Raw genomic sequence first — 23344 nt, 5'->3', positions numbered from 1 at the left:
TAGAGAGGTGGTATTTATAACATCAGAGGTGCTTTATCATATGATTTTTTTTTGCTCGGAAATGTTTGTATTATCCTAGAAAAGTGGGAAAAAAACAGACTTTGAGTTCGTTGGTCGTTGAGGGGAGAGAGGAAGGTGGTTATTCACGGGATCAACTGCGCCAAATCGGATGTTATGTAGTGGGGACAACCAGCACATGTTCCATCCAAATTGTAGGAAAGTTTGCATCCCACGACTTGCCAAGGACAAAAAAAACAAAGAAAAGAACCAAAGACAAAGACAGAATCTGTGTGCTGAGAGCTTTTCACTGTTCTTGGTCGTGCTTTCCGCCCCTAATTCCCCAAGTTTTACTGTTGATTAACGTACAAAAGTCTTCGATCGGCGTGGATTATGAAGGAAAAGATGGGGATTGGGCGCGCCAGTGTTACTTTGGATATGGCATGATTCCAGGAGTTATGTTCGCGTTTCTCTTTGGTCCGAATTCTAACTTGTCATTTAGCAGACGAAGTCACGGACGGCATGGACGTGACTGGATGAGTCCACATGGTGCCGCCTAACTCAGACCCGAAAGTTCCGGTCACTGAATTAACGGCACCAACGTCCGCCCACAAAGGGAAGATTTCAGCATGAAAGCGTGGTCATGTGTTCACGTTGTCTAGCCACTGTGGATAGACTTTGGTCGTCGAAGGGCGGCGAATCGTTCGGCCCCGCCCTAGGCCTTGAGGCTCGAAGGTAAAATGTGTGGGCCCGAGCATGTCTAGTCTCGCTTGCCCCAAACCAGATTGATTAGATTTTGTACTTGAGTAAGGATATTTGATTTGATCCATCTAGACCCACTTATTGGCCAAGTCTAACATGAGAGGCCTCCTTTGCAAAAACCATGTAATTACAACGAGACTAGAGTAGTCTGGCGGGCCAAAGCGCTTAACCGGATTTTGTGAAATGACAAGCATTTCGTGATGATCTTAATTGGGTGTTCGCTTAACAAGGTTGTATTAGCCCACATTGTTTGGTAGAACTTCCCCTATTCGATGTGTAATTCGACTCATTCTTGTCTCTCCGTCATCCTAGAAACTTGCTAAAAGTCATACTCTATCGCACTCTTATTGTCTCGATGATCACATCCTAACCTCATAAGATTAGGTATGGATCTAACCCATCGACAAATTATATATCTACTCATCTCTAACGATGTCAACCTCTCAAAAGCAGTACTTGAAATAACCACGCAAAGAATGACCATTTGAGACTAATCTTATTTATGAATCACTTGACGGGTATTTTGGAAGGCAATAGTCGAAAAGATCCTTGCTATCATAAAATAAATATTTATGTTGTCATGAATCCTTGCAACCGAGGAGAAGGGGTGGATGCTCCAAGAAGTCTTCATAAGTCATGACTAGCGTCACGAAAGGAAACACTCGTCACAAGATGCTCTCTCTCTCTCTCTCTCTCTTCCTCCTGTGAAGTCTTTAGAGCACTTGAATCAATGCTGCAATCTTTGTATTTTGTGGTGGACAACACAACGTAGCTACTGAAACTAGGTGCTCTGGACACTGACGGTAGAAAAAACAGAAAAAGAAGACTGACTAGAGGCTATTGGTTCAAATCAAGTTCGCTTAGAATTAGGATGTGAACAGCACGTGAACCCTGACCTTGTTGTGCATATAATACCATAAAAGTCCGACTTAAAAGACGGTTTTGTGAGTTATAGAATGTCTTCTACACTATGCATCATGTGACTAGGGAGTTCATAAAGGCTCACTGAAGCTTCACATGAAAAGTGGACAATTCCTTGCAATAGACCGGCAGAAATAAATACCCGATAGCAATCCTTTTGGAAGTATATAGTGTGTACTAGAGACCAAAAGAGAGACAATTCTCGGGACCGTGATTAAGCGAGCGAGCTAGCTCACGCGCCACGGTGGTTTGCAATATTCCATTGTCCCGTCAACAGTCGAGTAGAGGTCTCGTGATGTTCTTAAGCCAAAAATGATATTGTAGTTTGGAGTCATTTGAGTAATTGTCATGGATATGGTATCAGAGCGTCATTCAACTTTCAGCGACGTGCAATTCTTCAATAAACAATTTCGCTTGCTTCTGAGAACTGAGAAATCTCCTAAGTGTCGAAAGAGACTGTGTCAGCTAGCTTTGGTGATCACATGTTGCTACTTGCACAGCCTGTGAGCGAGAGATCAAGACAAGAAGATGAATTGGAGCTTGCACAGCCCATGGTAGCTTTTCAAAGTCCAGAAGAGCCATTAAACATGACCTGCCGAATCCCAGTTGCCAAAACTTTAACAATAAACAAGAAATGAAGAGGAATGGCGTCCATTTTTCGGCCATGAGAATAGCAAGGCTGGCCAAATTCCAGCATTTATTGATGGTTGGATTTTCTGCATCGCATTGTTTGGGCGCCTGCAGTATCTCACCAAGAATCCTTTTGATCATGATGAAACAATCGAAGGAGGAAAGCTTTCGGCTCACAGTTATGATGACTCGACATTTTCTTGTTTGCTTCTTTTCCGAGCCTTAACTACATATTCGATGATTTAGGCAACGGCATGCCTTGGAAGAGAGAACTCCCGGCCATTTCATTTGGAAGGGACTCAGATCAACGTTCGAAATTCAACTTACAGGGCGGCATGAGGAAAAGGTTATTCCCATAGAAAATGCCGAGCACACACAACATCACTAGTCATCAGCACTTAAAATACTCCCATGAATGAACTCAATCGGCTTGTAACTAGTCACTAAGGAAAAAGTGGTTCCCATAAAAAATGCCGAGCTCGAATAAAATGACTAGTTATCTGCACATAAGTTTCTCCTATAAATGAACTCAATCGGCTTGTTTCCGGTCAGTAAAACTATCTTCTGATCCTTCGATTGCACCAAACATCAGAACTTATACTACAAAATCTTATGGAGGCAGAATATGAAGTGGAAATACTCCTAATAGGCACAATTTGTCGACCTGGTAAGCCGATCAGGCTGCACATGAACCAAGATGCATGATTTATGTAGGTAAAAGCACCGAAGTTTCTGAAGTAATCTCACGTCTAAGCCTATTACCTACTCTTTCTAGCTCATCAGTTATTCGAATCACCTGAACCTCAATGTAATCGATTCATTGAGCTTGTGAAGAGAAAATCATCATATTGCATAACTCCTGTCGGGCACCATTTATGACACTTACTACATATTCTAAATGTACATTGAGTGGTACATGGATATGTTTCCTTGAGAATGTACATCTCAGGTTCAGGATTTAATTATACAGACAAATGGTAGACCTAGCAATACCTTCCTCGTATATTTCCAAGATAAATGACAACAAATGTGTAATCCGCATCTCTTTCTTCCGAATCAAGACATAGTTGATAACTGGTATAAAAATGGTTTGGCATGTTTAACCCTATAATCTGTGGATATGATGGACTGCAATGGATGATTGAATCTGCTGTATAAATAAATAAAGCTCACGAGATCTTTATCAAGCTTGCAGTTTCGTACAGATGCTAGCGCTAGGATTTGAGATTGAGCCTGAGGGAAATGTAAGTGTTAGAAACAAAGAAAAAGCTTGCGGGCTACGCAAGGAAAACTTATATTACTTACAAATATCTGCAAAACAAGGCTGATTAGACACAGGATCCTCTTCAAATGGCGGTGGAGCTTGACCATACACCATTTCACAGCTCATATCTTCAAAATCTGGGCAACAAAAACAGAATCGGAAGATGCTTAAAGCAGTTCCACATATGACCCAAAAGATAGATACTTCATGCTGATAGGCCGTAATGCATTTAGTCACAGAAAATATGGCGTCTACATATCGATCGAAAAGTTTGGATATGAGAGGATACTTGGAATCATGGTGAGGGGTAGCCCGAATTCATTGGTGAAGAAATCCTGAGTGGGTATCTTGCACATGTTTACACACATCCCTACACAACCGCTATTCTCCAAGTACCTAAAATAGAAAAATCAAGTGGTAAATTGCAAATAGAAGACTAGCTGAAAGTTGTCAAAGACAAAAACAAGAATAGTAAGACAAGTAAATATTAAAGAGAGCCTTGCCGTGTTGCTTTCCCATTCAAAGAATAGCATTTATAAGCAAGAAGATAAAGACTGGAAGTTCTGCCTCAGTCTGAAAATTGGACAATCTCATTGCAAGAAATTAGATGCTGGTGCAATTTGAGACTTATTTGCTCTGCACCTTATTTCATAAAAATTTTGAATCTCCTAAAGATCTGATCTAAGAAGATAGATGCTGGTGCAATTTGAGACTTATTTGCTCTGCACCTTATTTCATAAAAATTTTGAATCTCCTAAAGATCTGATCTAAGAAGATCGCCAACTATTGCAACAATGTTGCCACTAAGATAGATTGGGGGGGGGGGGAGGTGGGGGTTAGAGATTTTACCTGCACTTTTTAATGTGCACTCCACTTTTTTGCTTCACTCCATTTACTTCTACCTCCACAACCTACTGGAAGCTCATGAGTTAGAGTTTGTATCGAATAATCGGCCCTACCAAATATAGACATCATCAGGAAGTAATCAAAGTGGAGAAGTCCGTGATGCTTGATCATTGACATCGGCGGCAGCATGAGGTCATAAAAAAACCAACTAAAACATTTCAGGAGCAGTGACATAAAGAACTTGGATGCAGAAATTTCCGGACCTTATGCTCTTGCTAGGAACTGTTTCTAAAATCCAGAGTACTCCTTTGTCAAGCTGTTCTTAGGTCACACAGTTTATGAATTTGCTATGCAGAAAGATCCTATTCCTGAATATACTAAAATATCATCCTCAGTCATTTACTCATTGTCCGTGCTGCAACCTCTAAGCTTTGAGGAACGCATTCAAGACCTAGTTTTGAAACCCAAACCCACATCAAAAGAAACATTTCTTCATTTCAGCCTTGAAAACTCGGGCAAAAAGCTATACAGTCTCTGGTCCCTTTCTTTCTACGTGCATCCACTACTGAGGAGAAACTCACTACTCAGGTTTGTAGGTTTATGCCGTCTTAACAGAGTGCCAACTGTACTAAACAATTTTTTAGTTGCAAATCATGTGTCGCCGGCATCTACATCAGAGTGGTCCATAAACAGCCCAACTCTTCGTCGAAAACTAGATTTTCTAAGTCACAACTTCCGAAGCACGCGAACGTTTTAAAACTCCCGTTTTCATCTATAGAGAACAGTTCCAAACAGCAATTCTATAGGACTTCTTCCAGGATATCCTCTGCTTTTGAACCAAATAGCCAGAGAAAAAGTACCAGCGATTGGTGTAAATTTGCAAAAATTTACCTCGGAAGGCCCAACCAACCAGTGGAAGAAAGGCACGGTTAGTGCAGCATTGAACTCAGCAGCCCACTTTGTTGGCGGAAACAGCTTCCTAAACTGCACCGACAATCAATAAATCACCAGTTCACTGCTTCAGCTCCATGCTTTACAACTATAACAGGGTTTCGTTAAAGATAGGCACTTGACGATGCAAGGAAAATTCATAAATTTTGATAGACTCGCCGTTATTAAGTGATAAGTACAACCGATATTCTGAGAATTGAACATGATTCATCGTGAAAACTCAGACTTTGCAGTATCACCATCACACTGAACCCTCAAAACATACTGGGTATTCTCAAACTAATGAAATTCTCGATTAAAAAGAAATAAAGAAAGGACTTACCCACCTGAGCAGGCGCACCGGGAGGAAGCATCGACATGAGCACTTCTCGGACCACTTCCTGTTGCTGAGCCCGAGACCTCCCCTGCATTACCCTCTTCGACACGTCCACGAAGCTCTCGTAGTCGTACTCGAGCCACCCTTTCGGCCTCTCGCCACTGCCGCCGCCTCCTCCTCGGGCCCTCGCCGGCGACGCCGCGAACTTCTCCATCTTGCGTGCGAACAGGGTCATGAACGCCTTCTCGAAGAACCCGTCCCTGTACTTCGTCTTCTGCCCCATCGGAGCCGGCTCCCCCGATGGCTCCGCGATTCCGCACCTCACCACGGCTTTCCGCCGAGGAGGGCGGAGGCGGCCGGGCGGTGGCGGGCAGTGGAGGAGCTGAGAGCTGCTGTGAGCGAGAGCCACCATGAATTGATGCGAAAATGGCAAGAGAACAGAGCTTTTTCGTCCTCTGTTTCGTTCGTTTCAAAGAATCATTAGCAATGAATCACAGCACGTAAATGCACGAATGCAATGCAGAAACAACTTCTTTTCGTTTGGCTGGTGGAGCTTGCTTGGTTTTTCATAGGAAAGCTAGCAGCCATACAAAATCCCAGACTTTTTTCCATCCATATCTTCGACAAAAAATAACAAAAGTGAAATCCAGGCATGCTTAGATCTTTATCCTCTGGCTTTTTTTTTAGTTTTTTTTTGCTCCTTCAACGAAATGCATTTCTTTTCCTTCCATCTTTTGAAGTTAGTGATTTAGATGAAAATTGATTTGTGCCCCGCAATTGATTTGCACAGTTGAGGTGGGAAGCTGCGCCACGCGAACAGGGGAAGGATCAGCCAGAGAAATGGGGCTCATGGGTCCATGGCCTCATCTCATCCTCTCGCCTTAATGTTAAAGGTTGTAATCATAACCCAGCATATGAAAAAACTCTGCAGTCAAAAGCTTAGTAGAGATAATTGTTTTTGCAAATACTTCGGAGATAAGGGGACCAAAAAAAGGGATACAACTCATAGGAAAGCGAGATGTAATTAATTGTAGGATCCATAGTATTCACGGAATAATTTCGCGTGTCAACATATCAAATGAAATACAGATTGATGTAACGACGATACTATGCGAATAAATATATTATTTTTTAATTTTCTCGATGTATGATAGCAATTTTATGAAACTGTAGTGCAACTGCCAACTAGGCCAGCATTTCTCCAATTTAGAGTTCTTCAACCATCGAAAGATAGAAATGTTTCAAAAGAAGTGAATCAGAGCACTTTATCAGAAACTGCTGCATTGTTTTCCTTCCAGAGAAAATGCTTCGACATATGAATTATTACAGTCTGAATCACATCCTTCTTAGCATGTTCACATATATAACGTCGCACTCCATCTTAAGCTCCCTAAACTAGCTGGGGAAATGATAGGTGTACAGCTGACGAATGTTGATGGGGGTAGCTTCTCGTTTGATCTCCATCCAGCAATTCCTGAGCAACAACTGCATTGGCGGCTTCTGTGGGCCGATAAGCATCCCAGAACATGTACTTGGATCGATCGTCGCACATCACCGAGGTCGCGTTGTAACAATCGAACGGCGGAAAGAATCCCCCACGACACAGGGCATCAGCATTCTCGAATCCTGAAAACATTTGGGAGGGTGAATTAGAAAGAAAAGTACACATACGAATATGGTACGAAAAAATTGGTACGATTACCATGTCGCCGATAGTTTAGCACAATTTCCATTAATATGTCGTATGAATTCACGTATACGAATATGGCTTCACGACTTCCTTCTCGATTCAGCTCGTCAAGCAGCTCCTTGAGCTTCTTGTTGTAGCCCTGAATAAACTGATTCACTTGTATGACACAGCTTCCGCCGGGAAGAAACAGATTGAGGGCGCGGACGAAGGGTATGCACCCCACCAGGCCGATCCCAACCAGGACAAGTTTTCTAGCCCCCATGTCACGCAGCCTCTTAGTGCCCAGATACGAAATGAATTATATCTTCATTACAATGACATTGTGAAAGAATGCACTAGCTTGATGTGAGCATTTGTGACCAAGAATGTTACCTTGAGCTGCAATGTCAAATTGGAGATCATGAAAACTTTGGTACTGTTGAAAAGAACAAGCGGCAAGTATGGTTCATAACCTCTAAAGAGAGCAAAAGTAGAAGAGGACACACAAAAAATTGCTGCTGAAAAACTCTCGTACATATAATTCAACAGATCACAAGCCTATTAAAATAGGCATAACATCGAAAACTACTCAGCAAGAAAATAACAACAGGATCACAATAACAAAGACCCACTAACATATCCCACTAACTAAAACGTGTAGAAACAAACCCTTACAAACTAGGACTCCACTACTACATTATTGAAAACATGTAAAACTGAAATTTGACCACTTCAACACTACTTCACCTGCTGGTGTTGTGTTTATTCAATACTCCCCCTCAACACCAGCTTCTACTCTTTTCACCATATTGAGCTAATGACAGAAACTTTCTAACTTGTTGCTACTCAAGCTTTTTGTAAACAAATCTGCAACTTGGTTTATTGTTTTGACATGCTCCAACTCAATTCCTTCTTGCAAGACTTTCTCTCTGATAAAATGATGATGCACCTCCACATGCTTAGTTCTTGCGTGAAAAACTGGATTCTCCGCCAAACGTATTGCCGACAAGTTGTCGCAGTACAAAGAGACACCATACTCTGTTGGTTGATGCAAGTCTTTCAATAATTGCATAAGCCAAGTGCTTTCTTGAGCTGCCATCGCTGCTGCTCGGTATTCTGCTTCCGTGGTTGACAAAGACACCGTTGGTTGTCTTTTACTACACCAAGAAATTGCTCCGGACCCAAGCATGAAGACATACCGGTAGTTGAACGCGGAATCATGGTCACCCATAGTCGGCATCACAGGTAGCCAACTAGTCCGCAATCTCCACCTTTCTTGTACATAATACCATAGCCAAGCGTGCTCTTCACATATCTCAAGATTCGACGACTGATTCCAAATGAGTCTTCTTTGGATTTTGCATGTAGCGACTCATCACACCAACCAAAAGAAACATCCGGTCTTGTTAAAGTTAAGTAGATAAGACTACCCACCAACTGCCGATACATGGTAGCATCTTCTAAATCTTTCCCTTCATGAGCACACATTTTGGCGTTTGGCTCCATCGGTTTCGAGATTGGCTTGCATCTACGCATTGCAAATTTCTTCAACAAATCTTTGGAATACTTTTGCTGATGGAGAAATATTCCTTCACGAGTATAGTCGACCTCTAAACCAAGAAAATGTTTGAGCTGTCCAAGTTCTTTCATCTGAAACGAACCGACAAATTCTCCTTGGTTTGGAGAATTTCTTCTTCCCAATCTCCGTGATGATTAAATCATCTGCATACACCAGCAAAATAGTTAGCTTCCCTCCTTTAGCTTTGACAAACAAGCTAGAATCCGCGAGATGTCACCGAATAACCACTATGAGTAAGAAATTCAGCAATCGACCATACCAAGCCCTCGGTGCTTGTTTTAGCCCATAGAGAGCCTTCCGAGCTTACACACATACTCGGGATGGTCTTGATTCCGAAAGCCCATTGGTTGGCTCATGTAGATCTCCCGATCTAGCTCCCCATGCAAAAATGCATTTTCACGTCCATTTGCCACAAGTTCCAACTTTTGCTTGCTGCAAGTACCAGTAGGACTTGTACAGGTTGTAAACTTCGCATACCGGACTAAACGTTTCATCATGGTCTAGTCCATATTGTTGAGAGAACCCTCGAGCTACCAGACGAGCTTTGTGCCTCTCTATTGATCCATCTGTGCGGCGCTTTATCTTGTACACCCATTTGCAAGAAATAGGCTTCACATCTCTTGGCTTTGGTATGAGCTCCCAAGTCTCGATTTTGCTCTAATGCGGCAATTTCCTCTTCCATAGCATTAATCCATTCCGAACTCGAGACGCTTCCTCAAATGTCTCGGGCTCTTTTACATCGACTCTTCTACTATGGCGGCATTAGCATACTTAGGATTTGGCTTTCGGGCTCTTGTTGACCTTCTAAGTGCAGTTGGTGTACTTGCTCCACTTGGCTCATCTTCTTCGCTTGGCCTTTGGTATACACCTGTTTGCCAAGGATTTTGAGCTATGCCTTCTTCAACATCTACATCGTCGTCGCAACCTCTGTTTCACTTGAACTCAACTCGGAATTGAGAAATTTCTAACATTTCTTTAAAAACATCCGAGTCCGGTAGTACTTCCTTGTTCGAGGACCACCATGAGGAAGCTTCATCAAACACCACATTCCGAGATGTGTAGCATTTCCCGGTTGTTGGATCGCAACATCGCCACCCTTTTCTTTGACTGTCGTATCCTACAAAGATACACCTAACACCTTTTCTCCATCTTGCTACGTACTGGTCGGTACAAATACATAGCACATGCATCCAAAAACTCGAAAATGACCAACAGCAGGCTTCATGTTCCATATTTTTCAAAAGGTGAACGAAAGCATAACCTTTGTTGAGGAAGCCTATTGGTCACGAAGGCCCAGTCTTCATCGCTTCCGCCCAAAACCGTCCCTGAACATTCTTTGAATGAAGCATACTTCGACATACTTCGCCGGATGCCCGTTTTTCCTTTCGGCACCCGTTTTGTTGCGGAGTGCTAGCACATGTGAACTGATGGCGTATTCGCACTCTGAAGGAAATGCGTGAACTCATTTGAGATGTACTCTCCCCATTGTCGGTGCGTAGACAACCGACTCTTTTACCAACCTCCGCTTCCGCTACCTTCTTGAACTCGTGAATTTTGAAAGAGTTTCGATTTTTCCTTCATAAAGTAAACCCACACGTACCTCGAGAAGTCGTCAATGAAGGTCACCATATACTTCATCCCACCAACGGAGGCTTGCTTAATTGGTCCAAACACATCGAGTGTATCAACTCTAATGGTTCCTTCGCTTTAAATTTGGACTCTTCATACGGCAACGGTGCGCTTTTCCATGCGACGGCACCTTGCACATACGGTGTCTGTTCTCACTTCAAGTTGTGGAAGTCCCTTCAACATCGACTTCTTCATCATCACATCTAGCTTGGAATAGCTAACGTGACTTAGCCGCATGTGCCATAAGTTTGCCGTCTCATTCCTTCTCGTCTTGTCTACATATGCGGTTTCCGCAGACATCACGTAAACAGAGACTCCATTCATCGTCCCTTCATTACCGGCTCTTACGTAATCTCAAGGTCTCGATATATCTTCACATCTTGTGGACCAAACAGAACAAAATGGCTAGAAGATGTTAATTGTGCTATCGAGAGAAGATTTTTTCTCATACCTGGAACATGATAGACGTTTTGGAGTGGCACCTCGGCATCGCTACATTGGGGAGAGACGGCCGTATTACCGATGTGGGCTATCGATAACTTTGAGTTATTCGCCGTCACCACCACCCGACTTCCCTTGTACTTTGACAAGTTCTGCAACTTTTCTTTATCACCGATCATATGGTTTGAGTAGCCCGAGTCAACGATCCAATCATTCTCATAATCGATTTGATTGAATATTGTTGCTGTAAGGGCTAGCTCCTCCTTATCTACAGCAAAGAAAGCCTCAAGATCCCATTCGTCTTCGTTTTTGAAGTAGCAGCGTTACTCTCGATGGCCTTCTTTTTTGACCAGCAATCTTTCGCCATATGACCTTTCTTATTGCGGTTGTAGCACTTCCCTTCAAACTTTTGGCCATTGCCATGGTTCTTAGAACCTTTCCATGCACGAACGCTCCCTTCATCTTGATGACTTCTCGCCTTGTCATCGTTCTTTTGGATCCACCGTAGGCATGCCTCTTGGAATTCCACTTGCCTTTGTTGGCATAGAGTGCCTCTTCTTCATTCTTCAACGAGACTCCTCCCATTTGCTTAGCTAATGCTTCTTGACCAGCTAGCAAATTTTCGAATTCGACAAGTGACTGTTGAGTTTGCCATCCTTGTGTGGCAGCAACAAAACTCCTGAATTCTGGCCTCAAACCATGGATGATGATTCGCTTCATCTGGTATCGCATGTCAGAGCCTCGGATCCAATTCGGTAATCTCTCGGCATAACGTCTTCACTTTGTGGAAGTGCGAGCGACCGTCATGTCGCGTTGCGCCATCGACAACAACTCACTTTCTAAGAGTTGGAGCTTCGTATCGTTCTTCTTAGAGAATAGCTTAGCAAACGTATCCCAAGCTTCTTTGGGAGTTTCCGCATCTCGGATATGCTCCAGCACATCCTCTTCAACTGTCGTCTTCAAAATGAACATGGCTTTGCCCGCTTTAATCTTCCACTTCCGCAATGTCCCATTCGCATCTTCAGCCTCCGGTTGTCTCACATCGTTTCCATTGACAACCTCCCACAAATCTTGGCCCTGCATATAAGACATCATGCAGGTAGACCAAGAATTGTAATTTTTGTTGCTGACCTTCTTGATTCCGCCAACGACTTGCAGATCACCCATCTTGGCAATAGAGATGCTCACAAAATACCTAGAACCTGGCTCTGATACCAGATTGTTGAAAAAGAACAAGCGGCAAGTATGGTTCAATAACCTCTAAAGAGAGCAAAGAGTAGAAGAGGACACACACAAAAAATTGTTGCTGAAAAACTCTCGTACATATAATTCAACAGATCACAAGCCTATTAAAATAGACATAACATCGAAAACTACTCAGCAAGAAAATAACAACAGGATAACAATAACAAAGACCCACTAACATATCCCACTAACTAAAACGTGTAGAAACAAACCCCTACAAACTAGGACTCCACTACTACATTATTGAAAACATGTAAAACTAAAATTTGACCACTTCAACACTACTTCACGTGCTGGTGTTGTGTTTATTCAATAGGTACATTGTGGGGAGCAACTTCTGGGCAGAGAGATATGGTACGGACGGTAAGATGTAGTTTATGATGTCATTAGACCCAATTGTGAGTGAATAAACTGAACTCTTAAGGATGTAGTTTACGATGTCAAATTGAGAGCTCCGTGACCAGATGCCCTGAATGGTAAATTTACCAGCACTACCGGGTGGTAATTAAAATGGGTGTTTTCAACGGAGTGAAAACTTTTTTCAATTCACGGAATCTCAATCCTGAACTAAACAAAACCCATATTACATTGATTTCGAAAGTTCAAAACCCGGAATGACTGGATCAATTTCACCCTATAAATTTATGCAATTTTGCTTTCAAAATAATTTCGAAGGTGATGGCAAATAGATTGAGACCATTGCTCCCTGATCTTATAGAAGTCGAACAAATTTTGTGGGAGGGAGCAAATCCAAGATAACATTCTCATCGTGCAAGAAATGCTACACCAGTAGAGGGTGAGAAAGAGACCAGTGAGAGAAAGAGAAAATGGAAATTCCAGGCTGTGCTGAAATTGGATATGAAAAAAGCCTACGATAAAGTTGAATGGGACTTTTTGGACGCGTGTTTGCGAAGGTTGAGTTTCTGTGATAAGTGGGTGGATAGAGTGATGAAATGTGTTAAGACCGTCTCTTTCAGTGTTTGTGGGAAGCCATTGCACTTATTTTGGAGGCCCGCGACTTACTGGGCAGACTTCCTAACGCCACCGTAGCCCATGTGGGGAGAAGTGCTAATCAAGCTGCAGACTGGGTGGCTAAAGCCCAGAGACAGAATGCCGTTTCCTCAAATGGGGTTGCCAGTCTTCCTTAAGACCTTTGAAATTTACTTTGTCTTGATATCCCTTTGACGGGCTCTCTTGTTTAAGTACTCCTTTATCCAATAAAATTAGTTCTTCCGACCATAAAAGAAAAAAGGAAGTCATTCGTTTCTCCCTTACATGCATATATAAACTAGAGATGAAGGCTAGGATACTAGAACTTTGTACCAGGGGCCCTCCATTTTTAGTGGTTAAGATTCATTCTGGCACTTACACTATATTCATGCAATAATTTCTCTTATATCCGAGCTACAACTATGATATGGTGAATTCCTAATGATATGGAGGCAAGTGGACGGCGTGCTTTTTATATTTGATTCAGTTGAATCTGTAGCAACTTCAGTCCACCTCACTTGGTAAATCCATCTGATTGAAACGACTGTAATATTGTAGTACTATCTAAAACTAACAAGGGATAACAAACAAAATATCCAAAGTCAAATCAGTTAATCTAAAAGAGAAAAAAAGAAAGATATATCACCAAGAAGATAGAATTCGGAGCAATCAAACAGAACCAAAGTATAGTCAAGTTTAGACAAAATCATGCAATAACACAATGCATTACAGCAGGAAATTTCATTTGGATTCCAATAACACAAGGACTATGTTGCTCTGTTGATTAGAATAGAAATGGGACTTACGAACAAGGATCCTGTTTCGTCCAAGATTCCTAATGCTCCGGAAGCATAGTTTATACCCCTACTCGTGGCATGTTCTCGACTATTTGGGGCCAAGAATGGTGGAGGAAATGACTCTTCCCTAAGAGCTGGACCTAAATTTCAATCAAGTGAGGACCCTTAGTAGCATGTACCTAATCCATGTTGCGGCTTGGAGTAAAAGGAATTTAAACATGTTTATCAGGGCAAGAATGTACCGACTATGTCTGCAATGGATCGGCCATCGGTGAACCTTCCCGTGGGTTGACCACCAGAGGGCTTGAAGTCGATGCCATAAGGAGTCGAATCGGCCGTGGAGAGCGTCAAAAGATAGTCGTTATCTCCAGAATCCATGAGCGAGTCCCTGAACACATAGGAAAATGAAGCAGAAACGAAGTTCAAAACTCAAGGAGACAATAGAGAGCATCATTGGCAGTATCATTACCAACTTTTGGATCGCCATTTTGAAAAAAATTCAAGTGGTATTTCGAAATAGTTTTGATCTTGTGTGAATGACCAGCTTGACTAGTATCTGTGTCCCAAACACAAAACCGACTGAGAATAGCATGGCGTGCACGAGGCTGAGGCAGGTGAGGGGACAGAAATTGCTCCTTTGTGACTTGGTCAACTTCGGATCACACAGAGCTTTCAAACACCACCTCGCAGAGGTAGGGGTGGGCGCGTAGTTTAAGATGTGGGTTTCAAACACCACATAGGTCAAGCAGTTCTCGCATTGTCATAAATTCAAACTTTGAACTCCCATTTTTCAATTACCTTTTGGGTCTTCTTTCTTCTTTTTGGTCAGGAGTGAATTAAATTGAACACGGGGAAGAGTTCTTTTGTTTTGGGGGAGCGAGTCATTTAAGTTTTAGGGAACTCAAAAGAGTCAAAGTACAGCAAAGATGAATCATATCAGGAAGTGAAAGCGCAATTACCTAATACATAATACTAAAAGCGACTTTTGTACCTTAAGTCCATAAAATGTTAATGAAGGGAATCCTTTCCTTTGCCAAATGAAAACTTAGAGTTTTTCTTTCTCTTGAGACGTGACTTTAGTTTCTTACCCAATACGAGAGAGAGCTTCAATTAAAAAAACTCTTTTCATGAATTGATGTAAGTACCAAAGTCAGTTTATATTGTTTGGAAAACCTATATGATTTGAATTGTTTCAGTGTAAATGGTCAAATTTGATTTAGTAAGATAAGCCAGCAATAGTTGTGGGGAAGTACTAAAAAATCCCTAAACCTATTATATTGGTACCAATTCAGTATTAAACTTTTCAATTGGACTATTTTAGTCTTAAACATTTTCACATTGGTACAAATTCAGTCCATCTGGCCAATTAAGGCCAGAAATCGTTGACGTGAGCGCCGGTTGTCCTACGTGGCACGGTTGGCGCTGACGCTGACATTTTTAATAATATTTTAATAATTTTTTGAATTTTTATAATATTTTGTTCTTTTATTTACTTTTATTTTTTTTATTTTTTTTCTTTCCTTTTTTTTTCCCTTAATTTTGGCCAGCAAGGCCACAATGGCCTTGCCCAGGGCCATCACTCCCTTGCCAGCCACGAGCGGGGCCGCAAGGGCTTGCAGGCCCTCGCCCCCTCATCAGCCAAAATGAAGGAAAAAAATTAAAAAATAAAAGAAAAGAACAAAAAAAACTATAAGAATTCAAAAAAATATAACAATATTATTAAAAAATGTTCACATCAATGCCGGCCATGCCATGTAGAATAGTCGGTATCCACATCAGCGATTTCCAGCTTAAATTGACCAAATGGATCGAATTAACACTAATGTACAAAAATTTAGAGCTAAATTGGTCCAATTGAAATATTCAGAACTGAATTAGAATCAATATAATAAGTTTAGGGATTTTTTTATGCTCTTCCCCATCGTTCCTGCAATCTTGTCCTCCCACATGTACGCCAAAACTTGATGCCGGATTTACGCTTAATTTCGTCCGATCACAATGTTAGGCAAAGCTCATTGAATGCGTGGCATAAAAGTGGATGTGCTATAAATGCGGTGTGGGACTCTGGATTCTTGCCCATGGCATTTCGACATCTGGCACGGCCCGATTGGCCAGAAGGACATGTTCATTGTTTGGTTGATTTTCTACTTAGTCAGGCATTTAGGTCGGAACGAGTGATGTTTTGCATGAATGTTGCTTCTCTTAATTTAAGGAAAGGTGGTGTAGGTTCGGCCATTAGCCTCAATTGCCACGTTTTTCCCTTGGTGGACCGCTGTTTTGTTTCTCCAATCGCTAACGGAGCAAATTTGCTATGACAGTAAATCGTGAACTTGCGTCGTATATAGTAAGTGAAGAATTTTGTTTTCCTTACGACAATGCTTACACGTTTATTAAGAATGGGTAATAAGTAAAGGGGCTTTGTTAGCATAACAAACTTTGGATCGCTATAAGATTAATAGCATGTTGTGAGCCATGTACATATGCCTTCTGTGATTACTAAGTAGATTAATGACTATCACTTAATCATTTCTCTAAGTAGAGTCCAGAGTTGATAAAATATCTACTAGAATAGTAACATGCACATCCTGCCTTTGCGATTACCATATCTTCCAAATTCCTTAACTTGTGAATTCTTATGGTAAACGTAGCACGTGCAAATAGATATGTGATATTAAAACACGGTGTTAACCACTTAGACATGAGCGCGTGCTTGGATGAAGGTAATGATACACGCTTCTACGCATAATGTATGTGCCATTTGTAGTAATAATTTGAGGAAATGATTAAGTAACTGTCCTTAATCTACCGTGAGATTAATAGCCTATTTCGAGTCACAAAAAATAGATAACAAATAATTATAAATTATCGTAGAGTCCACTTCTTAAAGAATTTGCAGTTCGTAGTGACCCAAAGACTGTTATGCTAGCAAAGTCTCAATAATTTCCTTTTGCGAAATGCTAAACTGAGCATCCATATCCAGCAACGAGAGTAATGAAATATGTTCAATAAGAAATGAAATTTGTTCAATAAAACTTGTTTGGAAGGAAAATCATTTTCGCTCTCAATCGACACGACACTTTTTTAGGAATGAAATATGTGGTGTCAAGGGCACCGTAAAAAATTCTATCCAACGGTGCCGTTATGCTAGCACCGTCTTTTCCTTTTTCACCGCCAAAGTACGGTTTCAAGTCCCATTTTTCTTTTCCTACATTCCTTTTCTCCCCCATTTTGACATCACAATTACAATTTCACAGAAAAAAAGAAGAAGATATCCCAATAAAAACCATACGTGCAAAAAGAAGAAATGAATCATTCAACTAATTAGGCCGGTGGTGATCGATGTTGGACTCGTGGGGTTGTGTGGTCATGTTACCCTAAGGGGGAAAGAGAAAGAGAGAGAGAAAAGAAAGAGTCATGTGCTGCAGAGAGAGCGAGCAATAAATAAGGTTTGGAGCACCTATACGCTTTGACAAAGTGCTACTTGACATTTATGAGTTTGGACATCTGATTCTTTTCCTTTAGTAACTGTCACCAAATTGGATGAGAAAAAAAAGGGTGACCCTCGTTTGGAACAATTCGCAAGGAACAAGAAAGTTCTATGCAGTCTCTTGTGGTCTTGCATTAAGTATGAAAACGCAGAAAAAAGGAAGAATTGATTTCTTGAGATTGTGAAGTGAAAGACTTGATGGGGAAGAAAGCCATAGCATTTCTGCCAAGGGAGGGAGTCTACTGATGTTTTCTTCCCCAGGGTGCTCAACCACCACCCACTTTTTCCTCCTTCCCACGGGCCATGTTCAATTAACAAATGGAGTACATTTTTGCTATTGTGTGTGTGTGTCAAGCCTCTCTTTATCACCCAACAGAAGAAGAGAAAGACGATTCATTAGAAGAAATTCTTCATTTATTTATGATTGTCGTTGGCGGCAAAAGGGGACGACTGCCGTACCAAGACAAATGTGCAGTTGCTAGATCAACTTTAAATAGGGTTCAATGGTAAAAACTGTAATTTCAATTGGAATGTCTTCGTTCGGTGTTTAATCTTTATGTTATTCTATCAAATCAACTCGATCACATTTTAAAAAAAATAAGTAAAACCCATGTCATTCTATGATGTATCGTCACCGTCAAGATTATCTATGATAGACCAAGCCTAAGCAATATTTCTTTTGCAATAGACTTTAGTATAAGCAGTGCCAAAATTGAAAGCATGAGAAATTTCGAGAGAAGCATTCCACAAGCATTCACCAAGCAAGACGCCCCATTTTATTTTTGCTATTTGCATGATTTATGGTGGGTCGTTTCCTATGCTAGGGTTGTCATTTCGTCTCGCAACCCACTCCCTTTCTCCCGTCGTTTTCACTCGCATTGAGCATTATTAAGAGGATCAAGAACACCCACAAGACACACCCAAGAGATCAAACCTCACTACTCACACGCCATGAATCATCATCATACCTCCCCACTGTTATCACCTTCGTAGGGACGGCCACACACACACACACACACACACACAAAGTAGACAGTACTCCCTAAGTTCTTCTCTTGTGAGCAATATGGCTTCGATCGCCAAAACCATACCCACACTGGCACACATTGGAACGGCCATGATCGACGTCGTGAGCTTCGTGGTGTTCTCCCTTCTGGATGTCCTCGACGTGGTCCTGTGCTTCGTCTATCGGGTAGCGGACTTCTTCGTCGAGTCGGAGTGGAAGCCGTGCTACTGCTCGTCGCCAAGGGAGGCCATCACCACCAACGGCGGTGGCATTCTGGTCTCCGGGCAAGGAGAGTCCAAGATCGTCCGCATGATGAGCTCGAGCAAGGTCCAGATGGAGGACGTCTCTGACACGCTCTACGTGCGGGCCTCGCGGGTGTCGGAGGTCTCGAACTCCGCTGTCATGAGGCTTAACAGCAACAACAACAGAAACCACGCCGGTCATAATCATAAGAAGAAGATTGGCAGTCCTGGGGCGCGGTCAAGCTTTGTGGTGAATTCCACGGTTGTCGAGATGCTCCACGGAAGGATGGTCGGGCAGAAATCGCAGCCGATTCCGAGGTGGTCGGATTGCGATTGCCAACTTTGCAATTCCTGGTCGTCTTCTAGTAGCAAGACCCTCTACGTCAAATCCGCCGGCGGTAAAGGCAAGTTTTTTTCCTTTAGCTGCGATTTTACATGCCTTAAAATTTACCGATCAAGGGAACGTCATGCGTATAATCCTGGCCAAAAAGAAAAAAAAAATACGACCATAATTTCTTTTTCTCTATAGGGACCACTTTGTGTTACTGATCTTTCACTGGATTTATGACGTGCGCTTATTGCTCGATTTTTCTTTTTTCCAGGGGGCAAGGCACGTGAAGATGTTGTGTTCATCCACGGCTTCATTTCCTCGTCGGCATTCTGGACGGAGACGCTATTCCCGAACTTCTCCGAGGAGGCGAGCTCAATGTACCGGTTCTTCGCGGTCGACCTCCTGGGGTTCGGGAGGAGCCCGAAGCCGGCCGAGTCGCTGTACACGCTCAAGGAGCACGTGGACATGATAGAGAAGTCGGTGTTGGAGCCGCACAAGGTCAAGTCCTTCCACATTGTGGCTCACTCTTTAGGTTGCATTCTGGCCCTCGCGCTCGCGGTCCGGCACCCTAACTCGATCAAGTCCTTAACCCTACTCGCGCCGGTAAGTAATTTGATTCAACCCATTTTCCTATATATGCTCGACTTATGTGAGACTAACTCATCTCGGACATTTTGATCCGGCGAGGGTGCACTAGATTTAGCGTTTCAAATGTCATACATTCATGTTAATTGGACTCGTGCATTGATTTATGACTAGGAGAGTAAGAGCGGTGTGATAAGAAACATACGACATGTATGTTAATGTGATATCGAAGTATATATTTTAGGTGTGAACATGGATCGTGCTATATCGATAATCAATCAATGTTGATCAAAGGTAGTTTAGATCATTTAAACGATTTGACTGACTGAATTTAAGATGCCATCTAATCCAAATCATTGATTGCAAGAGGGTATTCCAATTATTAAGAATCGCAAAACTTACGAAAATTATTAGATAGGCCGAGTGCATGATGCATCTTGAGGCGGCCATCTGAGCCTTTAGATTTTATGAATCTCACGTAGAACTTAAAGGAAGCTAATCTCACTAATAAAACAGGTGGCTCAAGAGTGCATGCACTTGGTCTATTCTTTATCCATTAATGTCTTAAAAATTTGATCTTATGACTTAGTGTTGCCTTCGTATTGTCTTAAACTCATGATACAACAAATTATTATGCCTAAATATGAACCCGTTTCTCCGCGACACAGCCCTATTTTCCGGTGCCGGAGGGAGAAGAAGCGACGCAATATGTGATGAGAAGGGTCGCTCCGAGGCGCGTGTGGCCGTTGATCGCCTTCGGGGCGTCGATGGCTTGCTGGTACGAGCACGTCAGCCGTACGATTTGCCTGCTCATATGCAAGAACCACCGGTTGTGGGAATTTCTCATCAAGCTAATCACCAGAAACAGGTAAACCTTTTGCTCTACCAACTTCCTATTTAAACCAGCTTACTCCACCTCTCTCTCTTTACATTTCCCTCTTCATAGAAAAATAATATGTTTAATTTCCATTCTCAACCTTTCTCCATTTTTCCCTTTAAAGAAATAAATAAAGGGGCTTTTTTAAAAAAAATTTCCTACCGACCTTTTGGAAAGATTGAGGCAATTTTTCTTATCCTTGTTCAGTTCACTGCCAGTGACTTTCGTTATTCTTCCAAGTCAAGTCACTGAACTACCCAATTCTGCCTTATAAATGTTGGGTAGGCTGCGCTTGCCCTTATATTATAGATAGATAGGTGTAGAAAGATGTGCATATGGTTGATGCTTGCTTGACGCTTAAGAGTCTTGCCTACCCTCGATATTCTTTTAGGAGTTAATTTTTTTTAGGGGGATGAGAAATGTTCGGAGTGAATTAGTCAGTACAATTTTCAGTAAATGAAACCAATGATGTGATTCAAGTAAAATTTTGAAGTCTTGAGGAACTAGAGTATATATAAGTCCTTACGAAGTTCAGAAAAATATAGTCGGATATCTTCGCTGTGGTGCAATTGTGACGAAACACCCATTTTCATAATTATATAATCACTATAAAGGTGTACGAAATATCGCTCTAATTAAAATCTAATGAAAAATACGACCTCTTCCGATATGCTTTAACATGGCATCGGAGTAAAAACGTCCAATTTCATTTCTTTTCAACCTCCTTATTTATCTCCTTAATTGTATATACTTTACAGTTCCATAGATGCCAAATCTCAACATAAGCGGGAGAGGAAGTATAACAAACGTTTAAATATCAAATAAAGTTTTTTCCTCTAAGTATTTATGTGTTTGGACCAATTGTGGCACCACAGCTGCTGCCATAAATCCGGTGCCAAAGCAAAGCTTTGGAGGTGTGTCGACCCACGTGGACCCACTTGGTTGGATAGTGGGGGCCCCCCTTTTTTCCCTCAAATGCGGGGCCCCAAAAAAGTAAACATAATAGTCATAGCCCTAATGGAGTGGTGGGTCGTCGTTAAAAGTTGGTGGCCGTGCCTCACCATTAATGTCGTCGACAAGCATGCTAGGGTGGCGGCAACTGGGCAATCGGGAGGGCATCAGAAAGAGGGAGCGCGCTTTGCTTGCAATAATTTTGAGGGTCAATTGAATGATGGAATACGACCCTTTGCCTTGATTCTCATAATTCATTTTTTGTGTTTCGTCGTTAGAAGCCAAAAATCTATGCTTTACGAAGACAACAATGGAGAAGAGTGGGGTCTTTTTCAATTACTATTTTAACAAAGTACGAAGAAGTTGAGCAAAGCAATTCATGATGCTGTCTATTTTGATGGTTCGGTACGTGCAATAACTATGATGTTTCTTTAGGGAAACCCTTGGTTTAAGATTGAGAAAGTACAGTCGAGGTGGAAGATAACAGAGTAAAGTATATGAAAATTAGTTTGGAAGAATGTTAGGAGAGTCGATGAGACAATTTGGAGTGGGTGCTTTATGCAAATACAAGAATTTTCAGATTAGATTCAAGTTCAGTGTGGTTACTTAGCATCAAACCACGGCGGATCAGTTTCTCCTGAATTTCCTAATTATTGGCATTAATTAGGAAATAGGGATTGATCTTGGATTGTCAAAATCGGTCCAGGAAGGTCCAAGAAAGCGAGAAAAAGCAGTTGAAAATTAATTAGGTCAATCTAAAGTAGCCAATCACATCTTGGGAAATGAATTCACAGGACGATGGAGACACGTATCTTTATGCTAATGTCCATTTAGCTTGATTGTACATGATCCTTGGATTAATGAAATGATCCATCGATTAATGAGATGTGTCCCTTCAGGCTTAGGACATACTTGGTCGAAGGCTTCTGCTGCCACACCCACAACGCCGCGTGGCACACCCTCCACAACATCATCTGCGGCACGGCCGGCAAGCTTGACGCCTACCTCGACGCCGTCCGGGACCGCGTCAAGTGCGAGATCAACGTCTTCCACGGCGAGGACGACGAGGTGATCCCGGTGGAGTGCACCCACAACATGAAGAAACGGCTGCGCCGGGCCAACGTGAAGGTGATGAAGCGGGAGGATCACATCACCATAGTCGTCGGGAGGCAGAAGGAGTTCGCGAGGGAGCTGGAGGAGATCTGGAGGAAGTCGAGGGGTTAAGTCGAGGGGCCACGGTCTGGTGTCTCCTGCAGATGAACAAGCAAATGGAAGCATAATTAATAAGTTCAAATCGATTGAGGGAAGAGCAATTTGCAATGCATAGATGGAAAAAAGTCGCCCCAAAGATATCCGAAGGCCTTCACCATCATCATCTAGCTCGTTTTTTCTAGCGGGTCAAGCTTCTAATGGAGCATATATTTACATATATATCATACCATTCCCAAGTATAAATATATATATATATATATATATATATATATATATATATATAATATTATGGGCATGTAGGATGTTAGATGACCATTGTCGTTTTATTACAAGATAAAGTATGATAGAACATCATCATCATGTTCCGCCTGGTTTAAGGAGGCATCCTCTTTTCCATTGTGTTTTCCTTTTCGTGGAGCATTGTATTTGCCGGTTGTGTATGTTGAAGGAATGAAGAAATAATCGCAGTCGTCCTTGCGAATCGACTCTCCATTCCATTTGAAATTGTGATTTTCCTCCACCTCTTTTGCTTTAGGAACACGAATGACTAAACCGCATGCGTTTTGTCTACCCATTTCTAGGGATGTTTTGATTTCCTTTTCAATCCATTCGCTTG

At 42.0% G+C, this 23344-nt stretch overlaps 3 protein-coding genes across 4 annotated transcripts; 1 reads left to right on the top strand and 2 right to left on the bottom strand.

Annotated features, from left to right (window-relative positions):
• Nucleotides 1-3136: 3136 nt before the first annotated feature.
• On the bottom strand, nucleotides 3137-6354 carry LOC115675649 (beta-carotene isomerase D27, chloroplastic). Its single transcript, XM_030598398.2, has 6 exons — nucleotides 5698-6354; nucleotides 5312-5404; nucleotides 4424-4485; nucleotides 3864-3970; nucleotides 3616-3711; nucleotides 3137-3543 (listed from the first exon to the last, which is right to left on the bottom strand). The coding sequence occupies exons 1-6, from the start codon at nucleotides 6097-6099 to the stop codon at nucleotides 3494-3496; spliced, it is 810 nt and encodes a 269-aa protein (XP_030454258.2). The 5' UTR covers nucleotides 6100-6354; the 3' UTR covers nucleotides 3137-3493.
• A 728-nt stretch (nucleotides 6355-7082) lies between these two features.
• On the bottom strand, nucleotides 7083-14824 carry LOC115675583 (GDSL esterase/lipase At5g41890). The gene is given in 8 exon segments (XM_056318458.1): nucleotides 7083-7127; nucleotides 7129-7313; nucleotides 7390-7651; nucleotides 7750-7792; nucleotides 12571-12702; nucleotides 14009-14177; nucleotides 14280-14465; nucleotides 14812-14824. Coding segments are annotated over 8 exon segments (1035 nt in total).
• Nucleotides 14825-18282: 3458 nt separating this feature from the next.
• On the top strand, nucleotides 18283-23248 carry LOC115675614 (probable lysophospholipase BODYGUARD 3). 2 transcript variants are annotated; one of them, XM_056318522.1, is made up of 4 exons: nucleotides 18283-19176; nucleotides 19375-19706; nucleotides 20357-20556; nucleotides 21441-21888. In XM_056318522.1, exons 1-4 carry the CDS (start codon nucleotides 18591-18593, stop codon nucleotides 21862-21864), a joined length of 1542 nt encoding a protein of 513 aa, XP_056174497.1. In that variant the 5' UTR covers nucleotides 18283-18590; the 3' UTR covers nucleotides 21865-21888. The 2 variants fall into 2 exon arrangements, with proteins under 2 accessions (XP_056174497.1, XP_030454201.2); XM_030598341.2 differs by lacking the exon at nucleotides 21441-21888 and adding an exon at nucleotides 22416-23248 and having other exon boundaries at nucleotides 18303-19176.
• The last annotated feature ends 96 nt before the right edge of the window (nucleotides 23249-23344 follow it).

This window comes from Syzygium oleosum, unplaced genomic scaffold (genome assembly GCF_021117445.2).
Source record: "Syzygium oleosum isolate NSW1041296 unplaced genomic scaffold, Sole_v2.1 Sole_v2.15, whole genome shotgun sequence".
NCBI classification, from domain to species: Eukaryota; Viridiplantae; Streptophyta; class Magnoliopsida; order Myrtales; family Myrtaceae; genus Syzygium; species Syzygium oleosum.
This window is presented reverse-complemented; position numbering and strand designations above follow the sequence as displayed.